General features: G+C 54.9%; 1 protein-coding gene across 7 annotated transcripts in view; it reads left to right on the top strand.

Annotated features, from left to right (window-relative positions):
- Positions 1–26,267, top strand: part of SSBP3 (single stranded DNA binding protein 3) — a gene marked incomplete at its 5' end in the record, with an annotated part of 164,498 nt that overhangs the window by 114,190 nt on the left and 24,041 nt on the right. For 4 of the 7 annotated variants that reach the window (XM_079696919.1, XM_079696921.1, XM_079696918.1 and 1 more), the window contains 2 exons: positions 404–493; positions 23,234–23,293. In XM_079696919.1, coding sequence (XP_079553045.1) covers positions 404–493; positions 23,234–23,293 — 150 coding nt within the window. Of the gene's footprint in view, positions 1–403; positions 494–22,268; positions 22,350–23,233; positions 23,294–26,267 lie in introns of all 7 variants that reach the window. The other 3 variants (XM_079696915.1, XM_079696916.1, XM_079696920.1) reach the window with 3 other exon arrangements.

Here is a 26,267-nt window from a genome sequence, read left to right as displayed (position 1 = left end):
CAGCTGGGCTGTCTGTTTATTCATTAAGTCGTGGGTATTTATTGATCTTCTCCTCTGTACAACATGCCAGCCTCTTGGAGAGGGCACAGGCATTTATGAAGCACCTCGCCTGCCCTGAAGGAGCTTCATAAAGCAGCCGAGGGGGAAGCCAGGGCATCCTTGGTTAATAACAGCCACTGTTGTTTGGCAGGGTGTGTGCACGTGGTGGGCCTTCCATTTTAGAGATGAGGAAATGGAGGCTCAGAGAGTTCATCCTTCGCCCACTGAGTGACACACCTGGGAAGGTGGTGTTGGGGGGGTGGTCTGTGGAGGACGTGGGTAGATGGGGGTGGGGTGGGGGTGGGAACTCCCCATCTCTCGATGTGGGTGCAGCCTCTCACTTTCCACCTTCTCTTCCCCACAGAGTGCAGCCGCCGCCCCGAGCCCGGTGCTTGGCAACATTCCCCCCAACGATGGGATGCCGGGAGGCCCCATCCCGCCAGGTTTCTTTCAGGTACGTGCTGGGCCCTCCGTCCTTTGCTCCTTTCACTCCAGGCCGGGCCCCGGGCAGGCGGGAGGGAGGGAGAGAGAGAGAAGTAAGTGGTAGCTCAGTTTGCCATGGTCTAAATACAGTTGCTTTATGCTGGTTCAGACCCTTCCCATCCCATCCCTCTCTCCACCCCTTCCAAAAACCGAGGAGGGGAGAAAAGAAAGACGGAGAGCAGACACCCTCCTGCATGTGCTGTGTCACTTCTGCCGGAGTTTGTTTTCTTCACACCAGCTTCGCACTCACGACACAGCCCGCCCCTGGTCTGGGCGGTGGCGGGCTGCTTCCAAGTCCTTGTAGAGCTGTCGTTTAACAAAAGGCTTTTTTTTTTCTTTTTTAAACAAGTAAACTGTTCTTTGTTTCTGTTTTGTTGCTGCTGTCATTGTCATTGTTTACTTTGCCTGTCCAAACTACAAACCTTAAGCGTAATCTAAAAAAAAAACAAAAAACCCACCATCCTGGCAGGTCTGGGAATCCTTTCCCTCTGGTTAACCACTTGATTTTTTCCAAGTGTGATCACAGACGGCGTCCCACAAGCATCTGTGCCCGTGCTGTGCCCGCCAAGGCAGGAGCAGCTCTCATGTGGGTTGAGAGCCTGGTCTTCTCTGAAAGACACCTTGTTGGGCTGTCTGGGTGCGGGGTGTGGGGAGGTGGCTTTCTGATTTGCTGGGGTGGGTGCACCTGCCTCACCCTTACCCTGCCTCCTCCTCCATCTCCGCTGTCCCCTCCGGGAACTCGTTGGATTTAAACCAGACTGAGACTGGGAAAGGCCGTCAGAGAGAGATCGGCGTCTGGGGCCGGAAGGAACTTTTATGATGAAGCTCTTGAGTGTGACATTCTTTCCAACCTGTCTGCGGCCGGGTTTGAGAATCTGCCTGAGTTCCCCACACCTTTTGAAAGGTTAGCTCCTCCAGATAAGGATATGGAAAGAGCTGTTGTCTAGAAGAGAAGGCAGAGATTTCTCTGTGTAGCTCATGAATTCAAAACTGGGACCAGTGAGGCAAAGTCTGAGGAGCCTTTGGCTTGGTGACAGCCAGAATTTCGCTCTGTGTGCATCTCGCCGTGAGCTGTGGGCCGCAGGAGGCAGGGGCTCCCTGGCACTGGAGGTATCTTAGCAAAAATGGGACAGGCACCTCTTGGGGATGTTAACGTGACTTCCTCCCAGGATGAGAGGTGACCTGGAAGACACTTCTGCTTTGCAAGGTCTCACATTATGGTTGATGTTTAACTCCCAGGAGAGGAGGGTTAGGACATGCTGCTTACCAGCCAGGAAAGGGAATCAGTGAAATATGGGTGTTCTCCACCAGAAACAGCAGGTCGCCTACCAAGGTGGCGGTGAGAGGAGTGAGAGGGATTTAGGGATGGAAACTCAAGACATTGGATGGCCATGCATGTGTCTATGTGCATTCCTAGCATACGGTCCACACTGGGACCTTGTCCCAGGATGGAAATGGGTGTGTAGGCTTCAGGTTGGACCAGACCAGGCATTGCCTTGGGTGAGGCTTGGGGTAAGGCCACAGACATTGGGAAGAGGGGCCAGACTTCCAAGAGAGAGTGAGACGTTCAAAGCCTTGGAAACCCATGAACCCAAGAAACACAGGAGCCTGACAGGCTTCTCCCTTTCCCCCAGAGGAGAAACCCAAGGGGCTACTGCCTGAGAGGGTCATCCATGCCAAGGGGCAGCCATCTTCCTGGCCACTGCAGACGGGTGTTCTGCACCCAGCTGCTGGTCTTTCCCATGGTGTTCTCTCTGGTTGGGATTTCTTTCCCAGGCTCACATATCCTCACCAGTGATGCCACGGCTGCCCTTCATACAGTGCGGATGTGGCTTTCCTGCCTAGTGGGCAGAGCTCACCCAAGTACCAGGCTCCACCTGTGTGCATCCCTCTTGAGGCTGCTTGCTGGCATCTGGGTGCCCAGTGCAGGCCACTGTGGCAGGAGAGGTGGACAACAGCCAGCTGTATTTTTTTAAAATAGGCCATCGTCTTCTTCTTTGGCCTGAGTCTGGGGCAAGGAGAGGTCTGCCTGATATGTGGGCAGCTCCCAACTTCCTGCTTTGGTACAATTGTCCATGGTTAAGGCCTAATTCCAGACATACTTCTTAGGCCCTCCCATTGACGTTCAGGGGTGTGTGGTCAGAAAGCCCAGACTGATTCCTGTCCTTATTTAGCCACTACCAGCTACCATCAAACAGAGGTAACTTTCGGATCCACCCCCGCTTTTTTTAAAAATATTTATTTATTTGGCTGTGTCAGGTCTCAGTTGCAGCACGTGGGATCTTGGTTGCAGCATGCATGATCTTCCGTTGCGGTGCGCGGGCTCATCGCTGTGGGGCATGGGCTTCTCTGGTTGTGGTGCGCGGGCTCCAGAGCATGTGGGCTCAGTGGTTGCAGCACACACAGGCTCTCTAGTTGTGGCTCACAGGCTCAGTAGTTGTGGCGCGCGGGCTTAGTTGCCCCGCGGCATGTGGGTTCTTAGTTCCCTGACCAGGGATCGATCAAACCTGCATCCCCTGCATTAGAAGGCGGATTCTTAATCCCTGGACCGCCAGGGGAGTTCCTGGACCCACCCTCTTGACTTGAGGTCTTCTCTGATACCCAGTCAGGGTGAACCATCAAGAGCTTGCTGGATCATTGAGCAGGGGGCTGTGTCCCAGCCTCTCTGCTTCCTGGGTGACTTTGGCTAGACCCCTACCCCTACTCCCACCCCAAGGGGCATCATTTCTCCATCAGTCAGATGAAGGTGGACGAGGTCCTTCCTGGTCAGGGTGCTGAACTGCTCGGGCTGGGTCACTGTTGCGGGGAAAGGATATCTCTCTGCAAGGAGGTAGTGGCTGCCCATTTCCGGAGCAGGCCGGCTCCCAACAGGAGTATTAGCTATTGATTGCCGGCCCTGACCCTCGCGCACCTTGCAGGCAGCCACTCTGATATTAGAAGGGAAATAGAGATGGTATCGAGGGTTTTATCTCCTGCCAACAATTGCACTTCTTCCCCTACTTGGTCACGGCCTGGCAGGCAGCTCTGCTGCAGGAGGGGCTTTGCACCAAGGAGGCAGCCTGGGTTGGCTGATCCAGCTTTGGCCAAACCCTATCCCAAGGTGGCCAGCCTGGTTTTCTGGTCAGGACTGTAACCCTAGTTGGTGCTAAATTTAGTTGAGGACTCCAAGGTGGGTGTGAGGGACCAGCTTTTCACCCCCACTCCTGGCCCCTTAGAAGCAACACAGAGGACTTCCTGCCTCAGGCCTCTGACTGCCAGGCTGCGAGGCTCCACTTGGGGTCAGAAGGTTTGGCCGTCTTCACATTAGGTCGCATCTGTTTGCTCTTCCTTATTCGGTGTTGGGGCTTCCGAGGTGGACAGTGCCCGTGGTCCTGTGGCATGAGATATGTTTGGTAGCAAGCTGAGGGCTGACGGGGAGATGTTTTGGGACCTGACCTGGCCACACCTCACTCTTGGGGAATATTGTGGGGTTCTACGGGTCATGGGAGACCGTAGCAAGGACATTCTAATTCTCTGTGTTCCTTACAAAAAGACCGCCTCAATCTTGGCATCCCCAGCACCTGGTGTGCACTGGGGACCCAGGAAATGTTTGAACTGAGTTTGTGTTGCTCGTGTTACTAGGAGTGGAGCCCAACCGGCCCCCACGCTCTAGGTCCAGCATTCTGACCAGGCTAGGCGGGTCCAGGGGTGGTGGTGTGGAGAGTGGGGAAGGACTTGGAGCTCTGGAGCCTGAGGACACGTGTTCTGGCCCCCTGCTTGTCCATGTGCTTGCTGAGTGACCTTGGGCAAGTTGCTCCCCATCTCTGGGCCCCAGTTTCTTCAGCAGTAGACAAAGCAGGGTGGACCAGATGGTCTCTGAGGGCCCTTCCCACTTGGATTTTCTGCTTTGGATCCAGATGGATTTTACATAATCAAGCAGTGGCATTTTTTTTTTTTTCACGCAGCTGAAGTCAGTTGGGCTGCACATCTGGCAAACTCAGCTTGGCTTTGGCCAGGCCTACTGGTCTGGGTGGGTCCCCAGCTCCTTGGCCCTAAGGTGGTTTGAAGGGAGGCGCCATCCAATGAGGATTTCTAGGTCCAGAGCTAGAGAACTGCAGGAGGGCAGGGGGTCACAGAGAAGGGAGCATTGGGTACAGGCTGTTTTTGTTCTTGTTTTGTTTTAAATTCCAATAATTGTTTTCAGTTATGAAGTGTTTTTAGACATGCAGCCTGCTTTCATTCTGATCACAGCGTTTCTGCAGAGGAGGCATGGCTGATTGGGAAAGTGAGACTCAGAAAGGTGAATGACCTGTCCAAAGTTATCAGCCAAGGGCTGGAATCAGAGCCTAAACCCAGCTTCCTGGTTCCTGATCCTCGTGTTCTTCCACAGCAGTCAGGGTCCTAATGTAGATACATGTCTGATTGTCTAGGAGAAGAAGAGAGAATAGAGAACAAGAGAAAAGGGGGGGGAAAATAATGGAAGGAGAAGGAGAAACTCTAGCCATCTTCTCTCAAAAGAAGCCAGTGTTTCCATTCAAATGCCAGCAGAAGTCATAGGTCTACAGACTGTGTCTTCTCTGGAAAAGACAGCCCTGGGGGACCCAGCTCCCTTTGCCAAGCCCAGCCCCTCCTGCTCTGAACATGCCCAGATACTTTCTGCCACGGTGGGGGACATGTAGGGCTTGACATATCCCCTGTTCCAGTGAGTCCTCATTTCTGCTGGGCCAGCCCACCCACCTTTGAAGGAGGTTGAGGTCTGCCCCAGAGAACCCCTCCCCGTCAGTTACGGGGGAGAGAGGAGAAGAAACAAATGATGTGTATAGCCCAGGAAGCAGAGAAATGATCCAGAAATAAGAGGGAGAGAGGTACACATGACCTTGGTCCTTTGCTGTTGAGATTATAGGATACACTTCTCTGCTTATCTCCCACTGGAGTAGCTGGGGTTTCTCTGGGAGAGAAGCAGCCTCAGGAGGGCTCTGATGACTGACTTGAAGTATCTGAAGTTCTGCCATGTAGAAGATATTCAGCCCTGCCTCTGTGAGGCCAGCCCGTAGATGGCAGATCCTTCTGAGAAAAGGAGGGGGAGACCACTTGAAGTCTTTGTAGGGAAGACATTTCTACCACCTGCTAATTTAACGATGAAGTAGTGAGCTCCTTGACACTGGTGGTAACCAAGCAGAGACTAGATGCCCAGCAGAGAGCCTTGAGGACTGTGAGCCTTGGGGTGGGGTGATGTGTTTCCAGGGAAGATCAAAGCCCAGCAAATGAGAACATGCCGGCAGCAGCAGCTCGGGCAGTTCGCAAGAGCTGGGCCGTTTCCTGCCTTCCTGTCCAGCGGGAAGCAGGCAGCAGCAGAGTGAGCTGACATTCTTCCTGCCAGAAAGCTGCTGCAACAGGAAGGACTACTCTGTGCTGATGAGGGCAAGTCTGGGACTAGGGGAGACTTGGGAAGAATTAAACCACCTTGTTTTTGTGGCTTTCAAAGCCTGCTACTAGGGAGGACTTGATGGGTGAGGGCCCAGATCCCCACTGGACAGCTGGTGAATCTGAGGCTAGAACCATGTGAGGCCTGGCCTGGGCTTGTTGTTAGCTCATCGGCCAGACATGGTCTCTTAAGGGCTCAGCGACCTCCCAGCCACCCAGCCGTGCTGAGCACTGCAGACTAAGGAGGCAGCCAGGGAACCTGCCCTCAGTGGCTCACACAGACTGTCTGGTGAAGGAGGCAGGGGTGATTACACGGAGGGGCCAGTGTGCCTGGGCGTGGATGTGAAAGGGTAAGTTTGGGATGGCAGGAGGTCCAGACAGACACACGTAGGACTTGAACTTAAAGATAGAGGGGAGCCGTGGAAGGTCCCTAAGAAGGGGAGTGACATGGTCCCAGGAAGAGCACCGGTGGCCTGGAGGGGCTGGGCTCATGGCAGGCTGGCCAGCGTTGGAGGTGTGAAGCCCAGGCTCTGGTCCCCATGGGAGGTGGCCAGGACTGAGCTGGAGTGATGACTGAGTGCGGTGGCTGGTGCCGCCTGCCCCCGACGGGTGACCCCTCGCTGGATGTTTTAGCTGGGGCGGGGGGCGCAGGGAGCAGGGCCAGGAGGAGGCTTGCTTTGGACTGAGGCGCGGGGTAGGGCAGAGCAGGAGGCAGGTGTGGGGCTGAGAGTCAGCCTCTTGCCGAGTCTCCGGTACCTCCTACCCTGTTGGAGCCTTCCCTCTGCAGGGGACAAGACCCCATATGTGGTCCCGTGGCTGCCCAGGCTAGCCCTCCCTGGCCTCCCCAGCCGTGCTCCCAGGTCCTAAAGTGGAACTGGCCGAAGCCCTTTCATAGTTGCTGGTGGAACACCCTCCGGATCAGCGAAGGTGCCCCCTCTGCTATCTCATTTGCCTGTTAGGTAGGCCTGAGAGCTGCTAGCATTCCCACGGTCTGGATGAGGAAAGCGAGGCTCAGGTTGGCCAGAGTGCTGCTCAGGGAAGAGAGGCCTGGGCGGGGTGTTGGGGTTCAGAGCTTCTTGATGAACTCCCTGTCTGCTGGGGAGCAGATTCCTCCCCTTTCTGGGCCGGCTCTCCGACCCCAGCCCCTTGCCCTGTCTGCTTCCCTGTAGGTGGAGGGGGTCTGATAGGTGCACCGGTCCGTGGGAGAGGACAGAGGAGCTGTGTCCCCGGTGAGCACGCCGGGTCCTCTGGGGGACAGAAGCACCCCCTCGTCCTCGTCCCCGCCCCTCCCCCTGCTGTCTGCCTCCAGACTGACAGAAGGCAGGGTCACCCCCGCTGAGAAGGATTAGAGCGGAGGCGGGGCGCCGCAAACGCTGGGCCCTGGGCCATGGCTGGAGGTGGGAGCGCTTGTTGTTCCCACCCCGAGCCCCCGCCTCTTCCAAGCTGACTCGCTGCCCGCAGCAGCGGAACCCCCCCACCACCACGCCCCTCCCGTTACTGAGATGAAGCCAGGGGCAACCTTTAAGCCTGAAGACCCCTACCCTGGGAGGTGGACGCCTGCTTTGAGTCCAGCCCCGCTGCTGCCAAACTGCTGTGTGTCCTTGGGGGGCCACCCTCCCGTCTGGACCTTAGTTTGCTCATCACTCTAGCGAGGGGTGCCCGAGAGGCCTTTCTGAACCCCTGCCACTCTGAAGCGTGTGCACTGGGCTGCTCCTCCCTTCCCTGCTGTGGACCCACTCGCAGACCTCGCCCCACGTTCACCCGGCCTATGTGGAAAGGCCAGGGCAGGAGCGAGGGGGAAAAAAGACTTTCTTTCTTGCCAGCACTACCTCCACAAAGGTCAGTCTGTGCTCGCGCCCCGCCCGGCAACCAGCCTGGTGCCTAACGTCTGCCCAGCGGCAGATGACCGGCCGGGGCTCCTAGCAACCGTGGACAAAAGGTTACTCCTGACGTGCCAGGCTGCCTCGCCCCCTCGTCCTCCCGCCCTAAAAAGGGGAGGGGGGAAGTTGCCACCGTGGCCGGTGCTTGTGCCTGAGTGCACGCGTGGGCATGTTTGCGTCTGCACACGCGGGCCGCCTTCCCCTCCCCAAAATGTGAACTCCACTCTCGCTGATGAAATGGAAAGTTGAACATAAATCAGTGTCTGCCACCCTGTTAGCTATGCATCAGCAGTCAGTGCCTGGGAGGTTTGCTCAGTAACAAAGCACCCGGCGGCTCCTCAGGCCTCGACTGCCCCCTGTTGTGGAGCCAGCCCCACACCCAGGAACGCGTGGGCTGCAGTCGGCCCTGCCGCCTGCCCCTGCTGCCCCAGACCCGTCCTGGCTCCAGTCCCTCTCCAGGGAGAGGCAGGAGAGCGGCTCCGGAGGGACCCTCAGACATGGGAGGCCCGGGGGCCGTGCTCAGCTGCTGCTCCTGCCGCCCCGGGAGACCCCAGAGGCCACGACCCCCGCTCTGGGCCTCTTCTCTTGAGCTCTAAACCAACGCCCAAATCTCTGACTTTTATGGATCGGATGCCCGAGGATTGGTGTCAGCAGCGCCTTCACCTCTGGTTTGTTAAGAGCTTGGGCTGGTTTATCCTTCTCCCCTTTGGACCCGGGTTTCTCTTAGAATTGAATTTCTCTCCCCCCTCCCCGTGCTGGAGAGCTGCTCTGCCATGGGTGCCTCCGTTCCCCCAGAAGATTTCCCCACCTCTCACGGGTGGGGGGCAGGGGGTGGAGTAGACCCTCCTCGGCTCTTGCTCCCTTCTCTACAAATCACGCTGAGCATATTTTTCCTTTTAAAAAAAAAAGATCAAATTTCTCAGCCCTGTAGCAGAAGAGGTTTGAGGAAGGGAATTCCAGCGGAATCCTGGAATTAACATACCTTGGCATTACGTGGATTAGGATAGACCCCCTGAATAAGATCGTGCTGCCCTGAAAGGAAAGTGCCCTTTGAGGAGTCTGGGCTGGGCCCAGGGCCTTGGGCCCAGACCGGGTGGTCAGAGGGCTTTCTCTCATCTTGCTGAGGTGCTCTTCTAAGAGCTGGGGACATAGCAGGAGACCCATAGTGTGGATTTTGGGTTCATGTCCTGTTTCTGCCTAGATTAACTCCCCAGCTGACCTTTCCCTGACAAGCTCCTTCCCTTAAACGAAGGCCTTGGAATCAGTGAAGCCCCTGGCCTAGGCCCACCCCTGGGTTCCAGGAAGCCCCATCTCTTGCTAAGACCAAAAGGGTGGGATTAGACTTTTTAAGGGCACGGGTGGGGCCATAGCTTTCATGAAGTGTCCGTTCCGTGCTGGGCTCTCCAAGGGGCTCCCTGACCCTGGGGACACCACTCCAGCTGTGTCTGCAGTGGAGGGGAGCAGGGGGCACGCAGCTCCAGGAGAGGCCTGGCCAAAGAGGGTTGTCAGTGCTCAGTGGCTGTGAGCAGGGGCTTTGGAGCAAGACAGCCCACTGCCACTCCTGGTGACGTGCTCTGGGCGGGTTACCCGAGCTCTCTGGGCACTGATCTCCTCGGCTGTGCTGGGAAGCAGACATTCGGCACATGGCAGTGCTTCCTTTTCAGAGCGCTGGTGAGGATTGACTATATACATACACGTATACTCGTGTTCAGTGATGGTTTATTACTGCCGTGGAAACGTGACCCAGTGTTGACCAATGGTCAGAAGCCCAGCGGCTGGACTCCTGGAGCTCCGACGTGCCTGTTAGTTCATCTGCCCCCTGTGTGTCCCATCCCTCCCTCACCCTCTCTAAACGTGCTTCCTGACAGCCCTGGGGTCATGCAGCCTGGGTTGGCACATTGGTTAGCTTGGGAAAGTCCATTAAACTCTGAACCTCAGCTGCTTCACCTGACAGTTTGGGGTGAAGATATACCCCCTACCTCTTAGGGTGGATATGAGGACACCACGAAATGATGCCTGTGAAGCCCTGCCTGGCGCGGGTAGACACTCTGGGTCCTGTGTTGTGGACACAAGCAGGGGTGTCCTGGGCTGTTCTTTTCTGCGAGCTAGAGGCCAGGATGGAGGTAGGTCTTCAGCTCAACCAAGAGCAAGGGTCGCCGTGAGTTTTCTCCTTTTTCCATAAGGAACCTCGGGCTCAGTACAGCCTTGGTGGCAGTGAAGTGTGGGAGAGGTTCGGGGTATTCTCAAGATTGATTGGCTTTTTAGTGCTTAACCCTTCAGTTAGACTGACGTTTTTGGCACCTGCTAAGCACCGGGTCTTATTTGGTCCTCTAACGTGTCACCTTCCTTAACCCTGCCCACGTGGCTGTCCCCTTGGGCCCTGCCACCTTGACTCCTTGTCCCTGGTCCACCGACAGGAGCTGACAGCGGAGGTGGAAGCAGGAAAGCAGGTTGTATGTCCAAAAGCCTCTGACTCTGTTCCTGCCAAGCTCATCAGGGTGAGCTTGCTATTGTGAGTTACTGTCAGCTCTTCCACCAGGGGGCTGGGTCTTCACTTCTGCAGTTGTCCCTCGGTACCCACGGGGAGATTGGTTCCAGCACCCCTCACCGGTACCAAAGTCTGTGGATGCTCAAGTCCCTTATATCAAATGGCCAAGTGCAGTCTGTCTCCCTGTCGTTGGGTTCTGCCTCCATGGATATGGAGGGCTGACTGTACTCCTGAGTTCTGTCACTAATGACTCACCTGGGTATCACTGGAGTTTCAGTTTCCTCATCTGTGAAACAGGAACAGCTCTACCTGCTTCACCAGCTCTGAGTTTGGGAATGTGTTCAGAATGAAAGGCAGATCAGGTGTCTGCACAAGGGCTCCTTCCCAGGGGCTGGTTTCTGGGCATGCGTTCCTTCTGCATACATCCAGGAGGGACAGCTCTCCGCCTGGCCCTGCTGGGCTCCCAGGGCTGGGAGGCAAGGCAGTCCCTGGCTCCAGGTGTTTCTGGTCCACGTGGCAGACTCCAGCCTGGGCTCACTGCAGGTCAGTGGAGTGGCTCATCCCCTCTGTCAAGTGGTCTTCTTCTTGTCAGTGGTATCCCTTCGTTAAAAGAATAAAGTCCAGGCTCTTTTTAAGACATCCAGACCTCTTTGTGGTCTAGCCCCTGCCACCCTCACCCCGTTGTTGAACCAGCTCTTGGTTCCTGGGACAAGGGCCAGAGCTTTTGCTCTCAGACCCAGCCCTGCCCCGCCCAGCACGTCTGCAGGGCCTCTTCTGCAGATTGCAGAATTCTCCCCTCCCCTTCTTGAAGCCTCTTCAGTCTCGGGTCATTTTTATTCAAGAAGACTTTGACAAAGTCTTGTCCCATCCTTGCCTCAAGGTTAAAAAAATGTACACCCCAAATGTGAATCTGATTAAGTGCCCCTTCCTCAGATTAATTATAATATCTAACTCCGAGAGACTTATTCTGGAGCTATGGAAAGGGTCTAAGAGTTTGGAGACTTGCAGTCTGTTCTGGGGCAGTGCCTTTACCTTTCTGGGCCTCAGTCTGCCCATCAGAAAAATGTAACGTTAGAAGGAGTAGACCTGGGAGGTGCAGTAGTAAACAGAAGAAACCCAGGCCCTGTCCTGTGGGGGCGTCAAGGGCTTTGGGGGCAGAAGAAGTAATGGAGCACTTCAGGGACCAGATGGCTTTTGTGGAGTTGGCTGAAGAGCACCGCCCCCCATCAGGTGGGGTTGGTGAGGGCCGTGAGTCCAGCCTGAGACTAGCTCAGATTCGGACGGGTTACATGTTAGTAGGCAAGGGGGCAGCTCCCTGGGAGTGGGGTAATAGGAAGGTTTAGTCAGGGAAAGAGGGGCTTCCTGAAGGATTCCTTGGGGCGGGGAGGATCTGAGCACAGCTCTGTGTATCAGCAGCTGCCCTGTGGTGCGGGCTGGTCGCCAGCACTGGACGAAGTACTGGATGCTCAGTATCTGTGGCTCTCTATGGGGAGGTGGGGCAGCCTGTTTCACGGGCGAGGTTAGGGAGTTTGGGAGGGGACTGCAGACGTGCCCCTGGCCCATGAATCCGGAGCTCTTCCACATGGCTGCCCCTCATGTTGCCCCTGAGGTGCTCCAGGTTTCATAGCCCACTGCCTGGGTAACAGTGGGCAGGCTTCCTCAGCCCGTCTTTCCCCAGTGTCCTGGTTCTTTCCCTCACCCCGTCCTGTTGCTTCTCCTTAGCTGAGGAAGGCAGACAAGATCTTGGGCCATTCCCCAAGCTTCTCAGGGGAGAAGAGGCACGAGAAACCACCCAGTCATCCTGGAACCCACAAAACTAAAGGGGAAACCTTGGCCAACCTTCCTGCTTCCTTCTCAGCCCTATTCTGCCCAGTGGACAGTTGGGGTTGAATTCTGGCATCTGGATTTATAGCTTCCACAGCCTTGGTCTCCCTGTCCTAGTTGGTAGGACGAATCTGTACTCTGTATCGTCTGTCTGGGCTTAAGGGGGTAGGGCAGGAAGGCTGTGTGCATGCATGTGCCCGGAGAGCTTAAAGTCAAGCAAGAATTCTCTGGGCGGAGGAGGCAGTGCCTTTTAAACACGCACCTCGCCTTCACTGTGCTGCCGTGATGAACAGTGGAGCCTGAGTGTTGGCGAGAGATGGCGTGGAGGCTGGCGGGCAGGAGCGGGATGCGTCTTTGCAGCCCTGTCCACTTTCAGAGCAAAAGGCAGTCTTTTGTTGGGGGGTGGGGGGGGAGATTTGGTTCTCTTGGCAAGGTAGGCGTGTCCTCCCTGTGTTCTGCAGGATTGGCATGGTTCTGGATCCTGGGTGTGTCTCTGCCTCTCCCACTTACCCACAGAGCCAGTCTCTGCTGCAACCAGTAGATGTCTGGGAGGAGAGAGTGTGCTATCCGGATGTCAGCCAGAAACCCACATGGCTGGGACTGGGTCTCGGAAACCCTCGTCAACATTAAAGAGGGCTGGCTGTTCAGGGCTGTAGTGTGGCTTAGTGGCGGAGCAGGTACACACTCCATGTGTAGTTAGCAAGAGATGGGAATTAGCACCCCAGTTGTGAACTCACTGTTTTCCAGTGGCCACAGGTCTTTATTTCTAACTCGAGGAAGGGCACAGAAACATCTTCGGAAAGGAATGGAATGGATGTGTGCTTCCCAAGACATAGGTCTGATCACCACTCCCTTGCATGAGCTCCCAAAGGTGTAAATGACCCCACTCCTCAGCCTGAAGGTCCCAGCCCCAGGCTCACCATCTTGTGCATGGGCCCCCCCACCCAGCACCACGCCCACTCTTGCCTCTGCCGCACAAATGCCGATCTCAGCCCAGAAGCCCCTCTTATTTCTGCTCTGCCAGAGGACGCCTGTTCATCCTTCCACGCCCTGCCTACGCAATGTGATGGTTCTGTAATCGCACACCTGGTACCTGCCTCTGTTGGAATGCTGCTGCAGTCACAGTTACACCTTGCTCTCTCCACACTGCCTGGGACTCTTTCAGGGAAGGCCAGAGTACTGCTTATTTTTGTGTCTCCAGCACTTAGCGCACACTCAGCCCAGGGTGCTGGGACCCAGTGGCTGGGTGCACTGCCAGGTGGACGTGGGTTCTGCCCATAAGTTCTGCGTATTAATGCTTTTTCCTGTGTCCCTGGAAAGAGTGCTGAGTTCTGTGGACACAGGCACATACAAAGAATCTTCAGCAGGGAGGCCTCAGGGGTTTAGCAGCAGCGGCTCGAAGCAGAATCGCCTCTCCTTGCCCCTCCCCCACCCCAAGCACAGCCTTTCAAGGTAGATAGAGCCCTTTCCTGAGGTAACCCTAGAGAATTCTTCTGAATTCACTGCATAGGCGAGGGTCAAACAGCACGAACCTGCTGAAAGAATTCAGGGTTGGAATCAAGTCCCCAGCATGTTTTGTGCTGGCGAGCGAGGGAAGAGTGTGTTCCCCAGCATTGTGGCAAGAATGAACGCAGGGAAGATGGTTAGCAAGGAGATGCTCTGGGACCAAACAACTGGTCATGAATGCTGGTTATTGTGTTATAGTAGTGAAAGATCATCTTGTTTAAGACCAATGGCCCAGAAAACCGGGGCTCAGAGATTGGTCACATGGCATGTTGGTGGGGGAACCAGAACTCAGGTTTGCTGACCCCGGATCCGGGCACTCATTCTCTTGTCGTCAGTGGGATAGATCCTGGTTCTGGTAAATAATGCTATGTCGCTGGACTTCAGTGTTCTCCTTTGTAAAATGGGGTTAATTTTTGCTTCATTTATCTTATTAAAGAGATGTGAGGTTAAAATCAGAAAGTAGATCTAGCACTGTTTGCTTTTCCTTGAGAATTTAAAAAGACTCCAATTTTTTCCCTCTTCAGTCTTGAAAACCATTACTAAGCTCAAGGGTCAGCAAACTTTTTCTGTGGAGGGCTGGATAGTAAATATTTCAGGCTTTGTGGGCCATCTGATCTCTGTCACAACTGCTCAGCTGTACTGATACAGCATGAAAGCAGTCTCAGATGATACACAAATGAGTGTAGCTGTGTTCCACTAAAACTTTATTTACAAAAGCAGGTGACAGGCCAGATTTGGCCCTGAGCCATAGGTTGCTGACTTTTCCTGTAGCTCAGCCACAGTGGTGGCCGTGCTCTTGCGGTCCTCGTGCGGTTGCTGACCCCAGCCTCCACTCTGGGTGTGGCGCAGGGCGCCAAGCCAGGACTTGGGACCAGTGAGCCCACGTCCCTGGGGCTTGGCTTTCCCGTCTGTGCGTGGGGCTGGGGCAGACTCAGGGAGCAGCATTGGGGGGCGGACTCTGGTTAGGTCTTGGACGCCGCCTGTACTTTCATTTGCCATGTTTCCTCCCTTTGTTTTGAAAACCGTCGCCTGCTGATTCTGCGTCTCTGTCTCCATGGGACCTCTTGAGTAAAACATGATCTGAGTGCCTCCTGCGGGGTGTCCTGGCGGCCCATCCCGGGAAGCCAGATTCACAAGCGCACAGACCTCTTGCCCTCGCCACCTGCCCAGCACCGTCCTGGCTCCTCAGAGAGGCACGGGGAGGAGGGGAGGTCAGCCGGGGCCTTTGCTCAGCCAGAAATCAATGAGTCCTTCACTGATCCTTGCACAGAGTGGACCCCGGTGGCTGTGAGGGTTCCTGAGGTTATGCAGAGGTGACTCCAAGGGAGACACGTCGTATACTGTCCTGCTCCTCTCACTGGCAACTTCCCCACCATCCCAGGAAGATGGGCCACCACCACTTGCCAGACCTACCCCCCTTACCTGGTGCCCACGGAGGGCCGTGATTGCTGTGGGCTCATCTCCCAGAGGCCGGCAGCCCCCTGACTGTGAGCTCTCAGGGCTGTGCTGCAGCCCGGCCATAGCTCCATGGTTGGGTGTGGCCCAGCTCAGCCCCCTCTAGCCTTGAGTTGGTAACTTCAGGGCTGTCTCCAGCCTCTACTGCCCATGTACACACATAAAGATGCCTCTTCCCCAGAGGGGACAGATAGAAGCAGGATAGGAAGGCAACTGAGTCACTGACAAGTTCGTTCCCATGGATCGAAATGAAGAAATAACTTTTTCTGAGATGCTCCTTCACCCCGCCAGGTGGTCAGCCTCCTGCCACAGGGACGCTATGGGTGGAGGCACATTGTGTTGACAGGTTTGGGATGTCGGTGGCACACGGGCACACCTTGACCCTCTCCCCAGAATGGGCTTATGGCATTTCCTGTCAGCATTCGTGTCCAAGGAGCAAATTGGATTGTCTGTTGCATGCCTGTTGCCATGTGTATAATTAATGTAATTTTATATTCACTCAGTTACAGTAACACGCCCAATGGGCGGATTGCACAGGTCACTAGTAATGCGGGTCATCCGTTTCCTGCTGCCAGTTGATGAAACCCACCCCTGCATTCTTGCCAGACCACTGGCCGGTATCCCCAGGAGTCTGGGGGTGGGGGGAACAGGGAGGAGTGGAGCGTTTTGTTTCTTAGCAACCTAAAACTTCAAGCCCCCTTTGCCCAAAGGCCTTCTGACTAAAGGCAGATTTGGCCTTGATGGTACTGACGGGGTGTTCAGCTGTTCCCAGAGCACTCTCACAGCTTTTCTGCAAGGAGAGTGTCACCTGGATTCCTCGCTCCTTACAGAGGAGCAGGGGCTGTCAGGCAGGACTCCAGCCCCAGTGCCTTGGGCTCTAACAGCCGAGTTCTCCCCACTGGCCCACCTCTGCACCCAGAAAACCTGGGACTCAGTCTCATCTCTGTTTCTTTTGAGAGTCCATGATGTCCAGGCAGGTTGAAGGCAGCTTTGGGGAGTATGGGATGGCATTTGGTGAAGGAGCCATGAGTTTTGGAAATACTAAACTTAGCACATAGCTTTTATTACCTTTCTCCTTCAAAAAAAATTTTTTTTTAATACAGATTTTCTTTTTTATTTGGTTTTTAATTTTATGGCACTGTCCTCCCTCACTCCCAAGAGTCTTTAGCTCAGAGCACCAGCGTGGTCATTCCTGTTGTTACGTTTCCTACTGGTTCCTTGAACCCAAAAGTGTTAGATGTGCCCACCCAGGGGCTGGCTGACCGTGGCTGAGGGGTCCGCCTGCTGGCCACGCCTCACTGCTCTGCTCAGGCCCTGCCCTGGACGTCCACGTGGGGACTGTGTCACTGCCCTGGAGGAGCCCACGTGGCATCCACAAATAAGGCAGGATGTCCAAAGAGGATGCCCCACGTTTGGAGCGCACCTGGCTGGGTAGAGTAGGCCAGGCTTCGCAAAGGAGGATGTGTGGGCTTTCAACAGGCTGAGGAGGGCGATCCCACAGAGTAAGTCTAGCTCTCGCCTTCCCTGTAAATGGGCTGTGAGTGGCTCTGGAGCATCAGGCGTGGGGACTGTGGAAGTTTGGGGACCTGTGACTAGCACCATCAGCTGTACCACCTCCCTGCAATACCTGTAGAATATCCCGTTTTCCTTATGAGGAAACCGGACTCACAGCATGTCCTGGAGGAGCTGGGATGGATGCCAGGAAGCTTTCCCCATCGTGCACAAGCGCATCTCTCAAGGATAGCTTCGGAGGGGGCAGTGCATAGGTGGGTACTGCTGACGGTTCTGAGGTGCTTTTCTGCAGAGACCTTGGATCTGTTGTACTCTGCTCCCCACCACGTCGATGACGGCAAAGGCACTTTCACTCAACTGTCAGCATCTAGGGGTTTAGTGGAATGGCCCATAGCAGAGCCTCCCCGGGCCCTGCCTAAGTGGCTCTCGGAGGCTGCCACCCAGTGCCGAAGTGGCAGGAAGAAGAATAAGGAAGTGCGGGAGTTAACGTATTTCCGTAACGTCTGAGGGGAATGGCAAGTCCATTAACAGGGTCTGGGGCAGAGCGAGGGCCAGACAGGAAGTGGGCAAGTCGCCTTCCTTTTCCCAGATTCAGTGGCAGGGATTTCCCGAGTTGGGGTGTCCCCTCGGCACAGGTCTCCTTGCCGTCACCCCATGGAGGCAGTACTGTGTGATGAAAAGAGTTCTGACCCGCCAGGGGCCCCCAGTTCTCATCCCAGCTCCCTGTTGGCCTCCATTCTGTGGCCTCCCTGGGCTTTGGTTTACCTGTCGCCTTCTCTTGGAACCCGTGGCAGTTTAAACCAACACTCCAGCCTGTTTGTCACTGTGTCCTCATCCTTCTCCCCAGCTAGCCTGGGAGCTTTCAGGGCCAAGACGAGTCCAATGCACTTCTGTGACCCTCCCTCACCCCAACATGGGCTGGCCAGACACATGGGAGGTCAGCACCCAGGATATGTATGTGGGTGAGTGGCTGGATGCACCCACAAGTCCTTCAGCCTCTAGGAGCACTGCTCACGGGCTTGTAGAATGGTGGACCAGCTAGGTGGCCCAGGACTCTAGAATCAGCCTGGACCCACAACTTAACAGCTTTGTAATCCAAGGCAAGTGGCTTCGCCTCGCTGAGCCTCAGCTCTGTGGCTGAGCAGTTAAGAGCCCTTCCAGTGGGGAGTTGAGATGACATGAGCTGATGCAAGTGAAGGCCATCTGTACCGTGTGGCAGGTGTGGCTTCGTTATTATTACTGTAATTGTTCCCATTTCACTGATGAGAGAAGTGCAGTCAGTGGCAGAGTCAGGATTTGAACCCAGTTCTTTCCAAACCCTATTTCTTTGCATGGATGGGGACATGATACCATGAAGAGAGTGAACCCTGGGCTGGAATTAGGTGATGTGGCTCAGCTGCCAGCTTCATCTCTGTGGCCTTGGACAAATCACATCTCTGTCCTGCGCCTCTCTTCTCCCCCATGAACGAAGAGCATTGGAAGCAGTGATGATCTTTCAGGGCCGCCAACAAACAGGTGACTGCTGGGCAGGTATGGTTCTCCCCAAGCTTCTGGTGTGACCCCCAGCCTGGTCTGGCCCTATATTCTGCTCACCTCAGATGTCTGCCCATATCCATCTCTCTGGCATGTCAGGAGGGTTGATTGGGCAGCACCTAGGATGGAAAGCGTCCAAGGTCTGTGAGGGAGATGATCTAAATGGAGCTGGATGCAGAGAGTCATCCTGGCCAAGCAGGCTTCCAGATGCACCTATTTTGGGCTCTTCTAAAGCTTTCAGCAAGTAGAAGCCAGGAAGGCCCCACTGGCAGTGTGAGGGCGGGTGGGAGCGGGGAGAGTTGTCCTGTGTGAGAACACTCAGTATTATCAGCTTTTAAGACTCCCGCCCTCTCTCACCTTCCACCTCCGTCCTCTCCACCTGCCTGCCAGATCTGTGCAGCATCTGGGGAAGAGAAAAGCCAACATCCCAACAAAGGTCAGAATCTTAAAACAAGTTCTTTTTTTTTTTTGTTTTTTGTCTGCCTCCTACATAGCCTTTTGCTTGAGTGGGTAACAAGTTGAAAAGACTAAGGTCTGTTTTCTCTAAACCTACCTGTCAGTCTCTTGTTGAGAATGCAGACTAGAAAGAGAAGAACACGTTTTTGTGGTTTAATAAAGCACAGGGCAGCAGATGCCATACCTCCTCATGGAGATGGGCAGCACGTCTGTCATCATCTTTACACGAGCAAACATTTTCCCACTGTGGAGCCCCGTTCTCAGCTCCTGAGAACAAGCCAAGTGTGCAGGGCCCTCCCTGCGCTGTTGCATCCAGTCTCAGGGACAGAACCCGGACACAGATATAGTGACGGAGGGCTGTCAGGCTGAGTGGGGGTAGCAGAGATACAGAGGATGGAGATTTGGGAGGATGTGGGTGACCCATTGGCAAAGGTGGGCTTCTGGCTCCGTGGAATAAAAGCTTTCTGGCTGTGTGACGTTCCCAGTAGTGCTGGGGGCCGTGCTAGGAGGTACATAAGCAGAGCCTGGGCAGCCTGACTGGGCCTGGGAGAGGAGCTTCATGCCCTGGGAAGGTGAATGTTGAGCTGTATCCTCGCCTATGTCCAGACTGGTGGGCTTTTCTCTCTGGGTGACTGGCTGGCCTGGGCTAGGGTTCCCGTGTCCTCGGCACTCCAAACCCCAGCTCCAAGTCAGAGGAGAGACTTCATAACCACTGCCCCCTCTCAGGGCTTACCAACCTGCTCCCCACGGCTCCCCCCAGGACAGGGAAGTGGCTGGGCTAGGGCCTCACTGACCAGCCACACTCCCTTACTACTACTCCTTGTCGTTTGTCTTGAAGCAGCGGCATGGAGGCCAAGTTGTTCCCTGTCCACTCATTAGGGCCCAGGCAGCAGGGTCCTGCAGAGAGCTTCTGGGGGAGGTGCAGAGGTGAAGCACACACACCAGCCCTGCCCTCTGGACCTCCGGGGGCCCAGGCAGCCGGAATGCAGGGCCAAGGGGCAGCTTGGAACGACAGGACTCGGGTTTGAGTGCTGGCCCTTAGCAAGGACTGCTTTGACCGAGGCCCCTGTCTGTGGCTGTCTGAGGGACTTTACTTACTTTTTCTCTGATCACTCAGTGAGTCAGCTGCTCCTGACCTCCCCTGGCTGCCAGGGTGCACAGGTGTGAGGGACCTGCCCGAGCCACACCACTGGCCCTGAGGATCATGATGTTACCAGGGGGGGCGGCGAAGGATTGGGAGGGAGGAGGTACTCCTTCCTGCCAAGAACTGAGGACCCGACAGAAGGCCTTTGCCCCCTCTTGGAGACTGGACCTCACCCTTGAACCCTCCTCCTCCGTTCTTTTCATTTTCCCTTTTTGGGGGGTTGGCTTCAAATTATCTTATTTTGTTTACATTGCACCCAAGTTTCACGGTACAAAAGACTTGCAGGTGCAAATATGTCCCGCCTTCATTAACTTCCCCTCCCTTTTTAATTTATGTGATTTCAATTTTCCTTCCCTGTACTGTTAATTAGGGGACCCTCTAATCAGTGCCATTATCACAGTGGTATTCATGTTTAGGAAAGCCGCTAAACAAATGCTTGCAAAATTGCTAAATGGCTAATTAATGTCTGTTAATTAAGAAAATTGCTCATGGTAACAAACCATGCCGTTGCTGGCAGCCGCTAGAAAGACACACACTTGTTGAAATTAGTAGCGTGGCAGGTAGGGGAACATCTGCTCCGTGGAGCTTTTGGGAAGTGAGCAGCCCCTCACTTGGCCGAGAAGCTCCAGGCCTGCCCTGGGCATGGCCCACTCGCCTCTCTCTGCACACCTCTCTCTGTCTCCGTGCCCGCCGGCCCGAGCCCACCCCTCCGCCCTCTCCCAGCTCTGGGCTTTGCTTCCTGAGCCAGCAGCAGGCTGGGCAGCCTGGCTTCGAGGGAGGAGGCTGAGGAAGGAAACCCTGCCTGGGTCTCTCAAAGAGCCCTTCTCCCTCTCTTTCTTAATGAAACCACACTCATCCCCCACGCGTGTTTTGAATTTTTCTCAACTTCCAAGGGTAGCAGCACAGCCCCCAGTGCAAAGAGTGAATTAGGGTGTGCCCTCATCAGCAGGACTGGCCTCCCACACCCAACGTCCCGAGTGGGCAGCAGGGCACTTCCCCGACTGGATTTTCATGCTTTTTGATTGTGACCCGCAGTAGAAAATACATTTGACACAGTGACCCAGTACACACACACACACACACACACACACACACACACACACACACACACATTTATAAACAGAGATTAATGAAAAGTATCTGCCTTAAAACACACAAGGCTGTCCAATATTTTCTTTTTTTTTAATTAATTTATTTATTTATTTATTTTTGGCTGCGTTGGGTCTTCGTTGCTGCATGCGGGCTTTTGTCTAGTTGCGGCGAGCAGGGGCTACTCTTTGTTGCAGTGCGCGGGGTGCTTCTTGTTGCGGTGGCTTCTCTTGTTGCGGAGCACGGGCTCTAGGTGCGTGGGCTTCAGTAGTTGTGGCCCGCGGGCTCTAGAGCACAGGCTCAGTAGTTGTGGCACATGGGCTTAGTTGCTCTGCGGCACGTGGGATCTTCGCGGACCAGGGCTCGAACCTGTGTCCCCTGCATCGGCAGGCGGATTCTTATCCATTGCGCCACCAGGGAAGCCCTCTATTATGCTTTTTATTGTGTTCCACGTTTTTAAAAACAATGGCTGCAACCCACTGAATTGATTTCACCATCCACTAATGGGCTGCAGCCCACGGTTTGACCAACTCCGTGGTTTAAGGGAATTCATCTGCTCATCTCTTCTGTGGGGAGTCGAGGCCAGCATAGCCCGGGGCTTCAGGGGTCAGCTTGGGATAGGGGTGGCTGGAATGGAGAGCCCCGTCCCACTGCTCCCACACACACCCGTTCAGGTCTGGCTGCAGGGGTCCGGGTCAGCCTTGGACCCATCGGGCTTCTCCTCTCTCTACCATCTACCGGTTATGTGGCCGTGGCCAAATCTCCTCATCCCTTGAGACTCAGTTTCGTCATTGGTGGAAATAGGAATGAGAAACCCACATCACAGGACCAATTGCAAGTGCAGGCGTGTTAATGAGTGCGCTGAGTGGGCGCCCGGTGACCGTCTCCTCCTCTTGTCCCCCATGTGTTCAGTCTCTGGCACCACCTCGCTCCTCCTGTCTGTTCCCATTCATCCATCAGGGCCCCTCCCCTCGGTAGACTGGTCACCCGGTCCTGGCCCACGACCCGTCTCCATCCACCCAGCCCGGGAGCTCCTGGAGGGCAGGGCCTCCCGGTCCTTCCGCAGCCCCGGGGGGCGGCTCGTGGGTGCCCTGCAGGGTGGGTCAGTTTCTGTGCATCCCTGCGCTCTGCCCTGATCCCGTCTCAATCAACGTATTTAACATGGCAAACTCCGCTGCAACGGCCCGCCCCCGTGTGCTTCCACAAAGGAGCTTGATTTTATTTGTCGTGCCTGTAAGTCCCCCGTGAATGTGTTTATCAGCTTCTCTCCCTCCTGCCCGCCGTTCACACCGTTGAGCCGGCGACCCAAGCAGCAGCTTGCACCTCCCCGCCAACCAGAGCCTGCACGCCCGCCCGCCCGCCCTTCGTTTTGGTTTAATTTTTGTTCTTTTAAGCTTCTCCTGCGCTTCTCCATGTGCTGTGATCTATAACCTGCCTCTACTGTCTGGCCTCACAGGGTCCTCCGGGGTCACAGCCCTCGCCGCACGCACAGCCTCCACCTCACAATCCCAGCAGCATGATGGGACCCCACAGTCAGGTAAACGCACTGTGGCTCGCCCGCCCGCCGGGGGGCGCGGGGCACCAGGAGGACAGAGCCAGCAGAGGAAAAACAAAAATCAAAATGTGCTCTAGCCATTGCCTTTGAGGAGATTTGACCAAGGAGATTTTTCCCCCCCGAAAATATCTTTTTTTTCCCTAAAGATAGTCTTCATTCCTTGGACATCACATCCCGCTCGGATATGAAACCAAAAGAAAAGGAAAACTATTTCTGTGACCTTGTCAGCGACCTTTGCGTTTTTGTTTTTTCCTCTCTCACTTTTGGTTTTGTTTTGTTTTTGAGTTTGGTTAACCATTGTTTGTAACCAAAGCTGCATCCCTGGCCTTTTCTTTGTGCACTCTCGCTGCTGAGAAAGCTTTCTTGCCCATTCCCCGCCCCCCCGCATTGAGTTAGGGCGCCCGCTGTACCCCACTGTTTTCATTGTGTACCTCCTCCCCCGCGCTCCCCTTCCCCACCCCCTTTGTCGCTGTTGTGAGTGCGTGTGAGCGCGCGTCCAGCTTTGTCTGCACGCTTGAAAATTTTCTGTACAAGTCCCTTTCCGGTTCTTTCACTTGCCCTTACCAAGAGCAGAGGTCTCCTCCTTTGCCCTGCATTGCTGTAACCGTTCCTCCGCGTCCTGTGCCAGGTCCCAGTTGCTGCCGCGGCAGGCATCCAGAGTAGATCTCCGCCAACAGGTGCAGGGTATATGCATCTATCACTCCCTCCACCCAAAGGAAGTTTTGCCCGAGGGAAGAGGCCACCGGGAGGAAGAGAGTTTAAAAGATGACTAGTTGTAACAAAACTGGACTTTGTGGAGAGGAGCGCATTTCTGTCTGTCACCGTTGAGTGCAGGCTGTCATTGAACTAATGCCCTGTAATTGCAGCCTTTTATGTCACCGCGATACGCAGGCGGCCCCCGGCCCCCGATCAGAATGGGAAACCAGGTACTGTACCTTTTCATGTTCTCTCCTCTCACTCGGCCACCCGTGAACCCGGCTGGACTTGGACTCAAATCACAATCTGAGAGAAGGGCTGGGAGGTGGAGGGACAGTTTTAACGTGGGAGGCTTATAAACAGGTCCCCATGCAGCCCCTCTCAACATTTCACCTGTCTCTACCGGTGGGCTGTGGGCAGCCAGTTCTGGAGCAGCAGGCCGGGAATGCAGGGTTTCCACTATTCTAGAGAAGGTGGTAACGCCCCAGCCCCTCCCTTCCAGCCCCTTCTTGGAAAAGGGTCTTCCTTCTTAATGAAGTTAATTGACAACGTGCATTTTTTCCTGGAAGCTTTTGAGAATTGCCAAGGCTGGTAAATATAATCCTGCTATTAAGGGGAGAAATGGCCAGTAGGAATGCTTAGATCAGGAGCCTGGATGCAGCGAGGAGGACATTTGTGAGTTTTTAAGCAATGTCTGCCTGCTTCCCAGACTCAACTCAAAATAAGAAAGGATTTGTTCATGTAATTAGAAAAGTGGTCTGCTTACGGGGAGGGGTTTCCAACCTGGAGTTGTGGGCCTTATGCTGGCCCATTAGGGTTGGCACTTCGAGGTGGTCTGGATAAATCGGTCCCCAGCTGCCCTACCTGATTCAGCCCATCCAGGGGCGGGAAGAGAGCTGCAGCGGTAAAGAGGAATTATCTTCTTTTTAGGGTAGACAGACTTAAAAGAAACTTTAAAAATCAGGGAAATTTCTTTTCATGCCCATACATATTTGTATACATAATTCTTAGAGTGACCTTGCAGAAGCCCTTCAGAAAGTCTGACTAGCAGTGCCAGTACATCCAGCCCTTGTTGCCTTTGGAGCTGGGAGTTAGGTCACCAGCTAGATTGGCATTACCTGAATGTGATCCCTTTCATTCTCAAGGCTCTGCAAGAAAACTCCTGAGTGAGACAATACAGGGACTTTGGAGAGATGCTCATAACCAGGGGACTCCAATTTTAAAGTTAAATAGCCTACCAGTTTCCACTATTCTTTTTTCTCCAAAAATCTTTTCTTTCCTGTTTTCTCTGACACGAAGGGGAAAAATTCGGACAAGAATTAGAGACCCAGCTTTTTGAGCAAAGAGGGACCCTAGGATGTATCATAGATGAGGAAACAGAGGGTCAGAGTGGAGCAGTGACTTCCTTAAGTGTCTCAGTGAGCTGGGCTCGTGTCAGTCTTCAGCTCCCGGCCCAGTGCTGTTTCCTCTCCACCTCACCAGGTTCGGTTAGTTTTCATAGGTGTAAAAGTGCTGCCCCTTGCCTTTGATTTTAACGGGCCATCAAGTGGGCCTTCTCTGCCATCACATGCACGGACCCCAGCAGCAACTTTCCCTCCTGCCCACCCAGGGCTCTCCTTAGCCCAAACTGGCCTCTGCCCCAGGGACAGAACGGATGCTTCCTTATCATAATTGTGGCCCTTCCTCCATCAATTAAGGGACATGAGAGGAGATGCTTGTTTCTATTTATCAATTAAGCATGAGCAAGTGCCCAAGAGGGCACATGGAGAATAAATCCATCATCTGTACCTCGCATTACAAATCAGTCGGGCCAACCTCCCCACCACTCCCCCATTGGAAATCTATACCGATTTCCAGCTTCCTGTGGACTCAAGACATTTCTGTCCTCCAAGGGGGGATGTGTCCCTGTCCCAGGAACTGACCCTGGGCTTCTCTTGGAGAGTGCCTCAGTTGGGGCTGCTGGTCTCACAGAAGCCTCTATGCCACCCGTTAGCTCAGCCTTCCCCAGGGCAGGAGGAGGAAGCAGAAGCAGCTCAGGCCCACGTGACCTCCTGGGTTAGGGCAATGAGTAGGGCACTTAGGGAGACCGGGAGCTCAGGGTCGTTGACCTGGCCCTAAAGCCTTGCAAGGCCGTCCTCCATCTGCCTCCCTGGCTAGGGGGTTGGAGTCTTGTACAGAGAGAGCATTGTGGTGTTTCAAGCCAGGGTCGATGGGTGGGCAGTGAGCAGTGGGGTTCAGCAGGGTTAAGGAGAGGAAGGCTAGAGTCTGGGGTTGTCAGGCAGCCCTGACATCACATCCCAGCGGAGCCCCTACCCCACCCAACCTGTGGACTCAGGCAGGTAGCTGAGCGACCCAGCAGATTCTGGTGGGATTTGTCCATTCACTGGGCAGACACTTCCTGCGCCTGCCCCATGGTGCTGTAGGCGAGGCGCTGGCCTACTTCCAGGAGCCTGTGGGACAGCCCCAGAGCATCTCTCTCCCCAGCGGGCCCCAAGGGTATGTGCACGGCTCGTGCTTGTAGTCCCATATATGAGCCGTTATTTTTCTCCTTTCTCACGCCTGAGGGCCTCAGCCCTTGCAGTGTGGCCCCTTTTACCTTGGTTCTTCCCTGGTAGAGGAGGCCCAGACTGCCTTATTTCAGGGTCACTCCAGTGAGGGAAGTGACTCCTGGGTCCCATCTGGGCCTCCGGGAAGCCCTGCTCTGCTCCTGAGTTCTGACACACAGCAGGGTTAGGGGAACCCAAGGAAGAGCCTCCGGCCAGAACTGGTGGTCAACACTGGGCTACCTGGAGAGGAAGTGGTTGTCCAGCCCCCTACGGCCGCTCCATCAGAGTTAGATGGGGGCTTACCAAGGCCTGGGGTGGGGGTCTCCCGGCACCTCAACATCCCAGGAGCCCCCAAACCAAACAGCCTCAGTGGCAGGTCTTCTTGTGTCCTCTCGGAGTCCTGAAACCAGGCTCGAGAAATATCCCAAACCCCCAAGTGGGCAGACACAAACCAGCCAGGTGATTCAGAGCTTGGGAACTCGGGGGAGGAAGCAGAGCTGGGAGAAAGCAAGAGGTCGGAGCAGCTAAAACCCAGGGCCACAGAGAGAGACTCTCTGCAGCCCCAGGCAGATGGAAGCAGCAGGTGCCAGATGCCACTTCTCAAGCAGCAAGTACCCGCAGGCTTGCATGGCCCTCCCAGAAGCCTCCCCCTCCCCAG

Source organism: Hyperoodon ampullatus, assembly GCF_949752795.1.
Source record: "Hyperoodon ampullatus genome assembly, chromosome: 2".
NCBI lineage: Eukaryota > Metazoa > Chordata > Mammalia > Artiodactyla > Ziphiidae > Hyperoodon > Hyperoodon ampullatus.
This window is presented reverse-complemented; position numbering and strand designations above follow the sequence as displayed.